Here is an 8,103-nt window from a genome sequence, read left to right on the forward strand (position 1 = left end):
TGCAGCTGATTCATGAGCCTGTGAGTGTAAGAGACACGTGCTGAACGCCTATATTTACTGGCAATGGTGGCCGTAAGATCCAATACAATATCCAGCACGCCTTGCAGAGAACTGCGGTGATCTATTATATGATGCATTCAGTGTCAACAATATATACTACAGTCCCATATAACAGGATGAAGATATCACTGACCCAAATGTGTGTTGGTGCATTCAGCCGTCTGCTGTGTTTACAAGGGCATGAGAGCGGAGTGCGCATACACGTGTATTCATGCACACTCTGATTTCCCTCTAGGCCTATAGAACATCTTGCCATCCCGCCCCCATCCACATCTCATTTAGCTTAATGACCGCTAAATATAACATGTTAAATAGGGGTCTTCTCTAAGAGATCTTGTTAAGAGGGCCTAAATGCAACTGATATAATATATCTTATAATCTACTTTAAACACAGAATGGTATCATAGATTGTCAAGATGCCAGAAATGTATGGACTTTTCCAGCCACCAATAAAATGGAGTCAATACATGCTTCTAGCTATTTCCATGTCACTCCTTGGCTCTCTGATCTGTTTAGATACTGTAGAGATCCCAGGGTGGTCTGCTTTAATAGGAGAGGGTCTTGTTCTGGTTTATATATATATATTATTTATGTGATGTGAGCCTACATACAGCTGATATATGGACTGATGCATTTATTTTGCCATGTTTTTGCAGAGGGTGATGAGACCGGTGTGATGGATAGTCTGCTCGAGGCGCTGCAGTCCGGAGCCGCCTTCAGAAGAAAACGGGGTCCACGCCAAGGTAATCCCCAGAAGTACAACACATCACTGTCCGCTTTAGTAGAAAATTACACATGGAACATATCCATTCCGACTTTGCCATCGGAAAAATATTAATTTATACTCTAGGCAGGTTAAGAGATATCACTTATATTACATGATCAGCGTATTATAGGATACAGTACCTGTCCCAGCAGCTTTGTATAGTGACTATAGTCATTGCAGCAAAGTAACATTACACATAAAGTAGTAGGCTAGAAGTCGACAACTTTGGTAATTGTGTTTTTTGTTTTCCTTCTTCACCTTTTGCCACCTGTATATTGTGCAGATTCTCGACATATACCTCTTACAGAATGCTTCAGCGTATCCCACTGTAAAGACAACCAGTGGGTTATATACCAGCTGTGGACACCCAAAAGACCTCTGTCTAACAATGGACCCTCATAGACATGTACATAGACATAGACACAGTATAGAGGGAGCTCCCTAGATAGATATAGTATGCTGGATAAAGAACAACCTATAAAGCACCAGAAAAGTGAGGCACGTTCCCTTTCTGTATACACCAACAGGACTGGACAGGACTGTTTGCTATTGCACAAGTAATGAATCTTTCATTCCAGCGATTGCATGTTATTGACTCACCACAGGGTGTGGTAGACCTCTGGCTCATGCCTAGTCCTTCTCCGATTCTTTCTGGATTCATTGCTTCATTTAATTATACAACCTACAGGACATTATGGCTCTTTAGGCTGCCTTATATCCATAGCAGCCAATGAGCATTCATGGTAGTAAAAGCTACGCCACAGTTACTGTAGGTGACACTCACTTATTACACAATTTTACTTTGCATTTGGAGTATTTTATGGATCAATGCATATCCCTAGTACGAAGGCCTTCCATGGTAACATGGTAGAAAACCAGATTTCATAGCTTAACAGTGACACGCAGGGTGAGTTCTACCTTCCACCTCCTCAACCATTGCAGTTTCCAGGCAGTGAATGAGATGGTGCTTCTTTCCATATACAGATCCCATAGTCCACCAGTTTAAACCAGATTGATATAGCCGGTGGATGTGGTGGCACAATGAATCGATGCATTGTATATTTTTCTCAGGGACACTGTATGACTCGTATGGTCATGTGCTCACTTGGGTCATGGTCAGACTACAAGGATGTCATTGTTTGGTCTCAGCGTGATAAATTATTATTAGTCTCTGTCATGTAGTATTGATAAGAGCAAGTGTCGTGCGGAGCTGGTGAGGTGATAACTTACATGGTCCTAGGAGGAGACATGGCTTTCAACGCCTCATTAAGTGTCCTGGAATTTCTCTAACCGGTGGCCATTCTCTTCTCCTAATGCTCTATTTCTTCCCAATAGGCTCTCTCCTGTCCCTCAGTGAGGAGGAGCAGGCACCAGACCTGGTAACGCTGGGTGCATTCGTGTGATGTGTTTGTGCCTATAACAATTTGTCTTTTTTTTTTTTTTTTTTTTTTTTTTTTTTTATTGCTAAACCTACCCAACGTTTCCATTTTAATTTGTAAGATTATAACCCCCCTGATGTATTGCAGTAACAGCATTGCAGCTAACACAGTTGGCAAAGCATGAAATTGTGCAGAGCCACGTAACACTAAAGCATGGATTGAGAGGTGGCTGATACTTACATAGAGTACTAAAGTCATAGGAGAGAGATCAATGTAATGGATACCAGGAATAACACATACTGTACATGATGGCCACTGCTATAGCCCCAGTTACATCTCTCAAACCACTTGTAGATATTAGTGTTGCAGACTCAGTGACACAAATACTTATATAATACTGTTTTAATGTGGTGGCGGTGCTTGGCAAATGGGCAGTTATGGATATATCCATTATGTGGTGTTAAAATGTATAAAAGCACCACACACCACCATCAAAATGTGCACTTGACTGCAACTTCAATGTAACTCTCAACTCATATGACAGATTTCCATTAACGTATTGCCTTATCACCTTATAAACAGGGCCTTTATAGTGGCCAGATTGACATCTCTGTTAGACCTCCCCTGATTGCTGTAAAGAGCCGGGAGAAGCGCAAGGCTGAGCACTTCACTTCCTATCTCTAGTCAGGTAGTCAGAGAGTGAATCACTCAGCAGGGTTCTTCTCCCGGATCTGTCTAGCGCAGGGGTAGAGAACTTTGGCTCTCTAGCTGTTGCAAAACTACAACTTCCATCATGCCTGGACAGCCTTTTGCCATGTCAATTTTTTTTTTAAATTGACCGTAAGTTTCAATGACACGAAATGAAAGCAGTTTCAGTATTAGTTACATATCACTTTGTTGTAAATTTCTTGCTGAGCTAAATCCATCCCCAGCCATACTGCCTATGTATGATTAAAGGCCGGATTCAGCAGTAATAGGGATACAGCGATTAGAAATCTTCTCTTCCTGCTTGCCGTGTTGCTTGCGTGCAGTGTGGTGTTTTACTGACTCCCGTTTGGCAGCGCTCTCATGTATTCCTTACCACTCTAAATGCAAATATTCTGTGCCTATCATTTTACTTATTAAACTACAGACTAACCGATCCAAAATCAGAGAGCTAACTCTAACATGAAAACCTCTATGTAACAACTCTGTATAACACCTCCTGTGATCTTTCCTACTCTGCTCTTCAGCCTGATCGAGTGGATCGGTTTCTTATATGGGACCCTAAGGGATAAGGATGATCCTGTGACACGTCTATCATCCTGGGGATCACAACACCTTCTTACACACTGTTCAGAGTTGTATTTTGATGAGTGAAGAAGGAAGGGAGATGTTTCTTTGCTGCTTTTTGTGGCTGCTGCAGGGTTGCGCTGTTGCATGTGTTTGTGTGCATGGATTTTGCATGACTGCATTAACTTGCTGTGCCTTTAGCCATCTTTTAACTACTAGTTTTCTCTGCAGGAGCTCAGAAGTTAAAAAAACAAATGTTTAGACCATCATCCAGTCAACTGGGTTGTTTGCAATAAGTATCTTTAGGGTGGATTCACACGTGCAGTTTTTGTGATAGTTTTTCCAGTCTTAAAGCATATTTAAAGTACCACTAGGAATTACAAAATAAGATTTCTATACAACCTAATTGGCGCCACTGAGCAAATTGTAATGGCGCTGTCTGTTCCTCCTTCCGCCGCCTAGTTCCCGAGATCTCATCCATTATGTAAGTATGGAAATGTGCTAGTTTGGTAGTCTGGCCCAGCGCCTCCAGTGCACCGACATCCCCTTCCCTCGGTCCCGGGGCCAGACAAAATTCTAAAGGAGGTGTGTCACTGAGGGGAGGGGATATCCATGCATGGAGGGCACCGGGCCCGCCTCCAGTGTACCAAGCTACCACATTGGCATACTTACATAATGGTGAAGATCTTTAGAACTGGGCAGCGGTCAGAGGAACAGACAGAGCCATAAGAATCTGCTCTGCGGCACCAATTAGCTTATTCTAAAGTGGTTACTCTAAGATTATGGCTTGTCACCCGTACACAGGATAGGTGATATGTACCTGATCGTTGGCAGTCTGGCGCTGGAGCCCACCATTGATGTGGGGAAGACCAGGGGCCCCTTGTCTCCTAAAAGAATGGAGACAGCAGTGTTCAGGAGCCTCAGCTCTTTGCCAAAATGTAGCATGGTTACATAATCCACAGGCAACCTATCGATTTAAATAGGTGCTGTGCAATACTTCATATCCTCTGTGGTGGTGCTGCAGGGAAACTGAACACTTACTGGCAGATTTCCTCACCAATTACAAATAATTACTGGGGGTATTAGAAAGGAGACAGTTTGCAGTCCTCTGACTATTAGGTGTTGTAGAAAGGCAGCCCCCTTTTTAGGGACAAGCTCATTACATGGCAACTAGAGATGATAGAACAGAGCTGATGTTCAGGTTCGAACGAACTTGAACCATTGGTATTTGTCTTCTCGTTTCATGGGGAAGGTGGAGACAGCCCGAGTCTCGCCTGGAAAACAGGAATACAACCTGGGCCATAGGTTGTATCCCTGTTTTCCAGGCGGTACTCGGGCTGTCTCCACCTTCCCCACGGAACGAGAAGACTGCGGGAGTCAAATACCAATGGTTCTAGTTCGTACGAACCTGAACATCAGCGCTGTTCGATCATCTCTAGTGGCAACCACTAGACATTAGAACATTGAATGTGAATCGGAAAAGAGGTTATGTGGTGCAAGACTAGTACAGGATACGTAAAGCAAGGAGGAAGATCATCCAGCACAAGGGCTTGCAGTTAAAACCTTCCCTTTAATCCTTCATACAAAAAATTGTGCATACATCCAGATGAGAAACATGGATACAAGTTTGGCGCGTTTCAAACCACTTGTGAGTCTTAGTCATAACACAAACACTATGAAAATGCAGGTATTTAAGTGAAACTGGGCCGCAAACTTTATGTATAGATTTAACCTGTAGAAAGTTACCATTTTCTAATCTGTTGACACCAATTGAGATCCCTTTCAAGTAACAAGATCACATGTAATAATTGTTGTCACCAGATTCCGCTACTTTGAACCCCTGACTCATTCCTCTCTCCTCAATATTCTCTTTTTAGCGAATAGAAAAGCTGGCTGTGCCGTCACCTCGCTGCTAGCGTCCGAACTGACCAAGGACGACGCTTTAACAGCGGTGGGTACTAAGAAGAAGAAATCTGCCGATGAAGACTTGATGGACATAGGTCACGAAGATAATCCGGATATTCGCACGCGTTCAAGTTAACCATGCAGTGTGACATATATACGCGTAACAGCTGAGCATGTGGAAGACCTCGTAGGAATTACAGAGGCCAATTTCCAAAGGCTCGTGTCAAAGAAGAGATGTGTAACATGTGGTTTGCTGTGTTGGTCATAGGAGGACGGTGCTAATCAATGGTCTTCATTTTCTTGAAATTCTTCCTTTTAGTAGAAGTGTGGCAGGTGTTGGTAACAAATGCTTAATATAAGTGGTACAGCTGGGCTTCTTGGCCTTTCAGCATTAAGCCCCCCACGTAAAGAGAGAGACTTAGACAACCTAACCAAAGTATGGACTAGTGTATATACAGTTCTGCCTTAATTCATCTTGTCTGCTTACCTCTTACGGATGGAGAAGATCAATATCACTGTAATGTAAATGGCGATTTTATTTATCTCTGTATTCTTGTGATCGCACAGCTCATCATTGATTACTTTGGTCTGATTGAATTGATATGCTGGAAACCTCTCTGTTCTTTCTACATGTAGCCTCTTGAAGACCCATTGATGATGGTACCTTACCAAGTCCTACAGACATGAGAGGCCATATTTGTATTTTTTCGGCTTGTTTTTTTTTTGCCTATTTATGGCATGTATCATATAGGATTGATTATAAACATTCTGTGACCTGCTGACAGCACTAGGTACGTAATACCTCCGACGCCAAGTGGTGAACTGGTTTTAAATGTTTACCAGGGACTTTGGGCTTATGGGATGACCATGTACTGATCACTTCTTGCTATGTTCACTTCTTTTTTAATCCCCGGTGGATTAAAAAGGCATTTTGGACTAGCTGGTGCGGTTGTATTTCAGTCCGCTACTGGTGATTTCATTGTATGCCTATGTCAACAGCATATCAGTCCTGTGCTAGTGCACAATTCTTGTATTTCCTTTGCACATATTTTACTTTTGGAAATTGAACTATTTTTGGATTTTTAAACCCTTTTTTGAATGTAATATACGACCCTGTGCAGGAAGATGATCATCCCAACATTGACAGCCACCAGCCTTTGGCCAACCTGGCAGCCTTGTCGTCTCCTTCGTTATTCAGCCACTTTGGAGAACATTCATGGTCCAGGTCCGACTATACAACAGCAAAAATATTTAGTCAAACACTGCAAATAAAAAAAAAGAGGAATGTGTTTCCATGATGCTGTATGATGTCATTTAAAGCGTTTTTATTTTATACATGAATATATTATTGATTTATAGGATTATTATATTTAGGATTCCACAGTATTTCTACATTGGAAGCATGTGACAGTAATATAATTTGATCATAGGCTTTATTGCGTTGTATCTTGTAACGGTTGACCCAGCTGTGCTGTATCAGTACTAGGTGGGCTCCATTAGAATGTATGGGGTAGGGGCACCATCATAGTGGATTTATACTGCGGTTCATATATAGTGAACTCTTAGGAAGACTTTAGTGTAAACCTTAATATTTTGTTAGGTAATTTTTTTTGCATGATATGAATACGGTTGAACAATAGCTTCTGGCATTTTTTTTTTTTTTTAACAAGTTTAAATAATCCCTTTTTTTTTTTTCCCCATGCATTGATGTCAAAATCTGATCCATGTGCAGGAGTTTCCAGAGACATCAGCACCCGTTCTTTTAATTCTTTTTTATAAAAATGCTGAAGCACAAAAAAAAACAGAATAGAATGTGAACACCAGCATCTACTAAAGGAAAGCTAGAAGAAAACTCAACATCGTGCTAAAGTGAATATCATAGAATCTTGGACATATAGGGGGAGATTTATAAAACATGGTGTAAAGTGAAACTGGCTCAGTTGCCCCTAGCAACCAATCAGATTCCACCTTTCATTCCTCACAGACTATTTGGAAAATGAAAGGTGGAATCTGATTGGTTGCTAGGGGCAACTGAGCCAGTTTCACTTTACACCATGTTTGATAAATCTCAGGCTTTGGTGCTGTTTTCTTACTATGGAGCATCGGACTTCTAAGTACCTGACAAAATAGGCATAATCTTACTGTCACCTGATTTCTTCTGAAGTCTTTAGTCTAGAATTTGGGGTATATTTCAATATCCCTATTCTGTTACCATTATTGTGTATAGTCCTCGGCTGAGCATGCTCATAAGTTATCACTGGATTGTTGTTCCCCTACTGTTACCATTTATAAGTTGCTCTGCTTGCCCTTATATTATGGGATAGAGATAATTGTGGCCTCATTGTTGAGACTCTGAGGGTCACTAGGTAAGGTTTTCTTTCCAACTGATAGTTTAGTGGGAAAAGTTTCAGCTTAACTAATCACTTATTTGTGCCATTCTGGGCTAAGTAGTCAAGTGGGTGGGCCTACTCAGTGATGGACAGCACTTTTTATATGCACACTTATACACCGGTAGCTGTCAGTCATTGAGTAGAACCACCCATTTGTCTACTTAGCCCAGAATGAGCAGAGATTTAATTAAATAAAAGGCAAGTTGTCTGGGAACTTTCCCCACAAAACTATATATCAATCCTCCTTCTCTATAACATAATGCCTGCAGATCAAAACTACATTTTATCATGAAAACTTATTTGGATATTTGGTCAGCTCCAGCCAGAGGTA

At 41.5% G+C, this 8,103-nt stretch overlaps 1 protein-coding gene across 4 annotated transcripts in view; it reads left to right on the plus strand.

The window, feature by feature from the left end:
• Positions 1-7,298, plus strand: part of DIAPH1 (diaphanous related formin 1) — a 194,604-nt gene extending 187,306 nt beyond the window's left edge. For 3 of the 4 annotated variants that reach the window (XM_069969237.1, XM_069969238.1, XM_069969240.1), the window contains 2 exons: positions 717-803; positions 5,355-7,298. In XM_069969237.1, the coding sequence (XP_069825338.1) occupies positions 717-803; positions 5,355-5,518 (251 nt within the window). In that variant the 3' untranslated portion in view covers positions 5,519-7,298. Of the gene's footprint in view, positions 1-716; positions 804-2,161; positions 2,206-5,354 lie in introns of all 4 variants that reach the window. The other variant, XM_069969239.1, reaches the window with a different exon arrangement.
• The last annotated feature ends 805 nt before the right edge of the window (positions 7,299-8,103 follow it).

Source organism: Dendropsophus ebraccatus, chromosome 1 (genome assembly GCF_027789765.1).
Source record: "Dendropsophus ebraccatus isolate aDenEbr1 chromosome 1, aDenEbr1.pat, whole genome shotgun sequence".
NCBI lineage: Eukaryota > Metazoa > Chordata > Amphibia > Anura > Hylidae > Dendropsophus > Dendropsophus ebraccatus.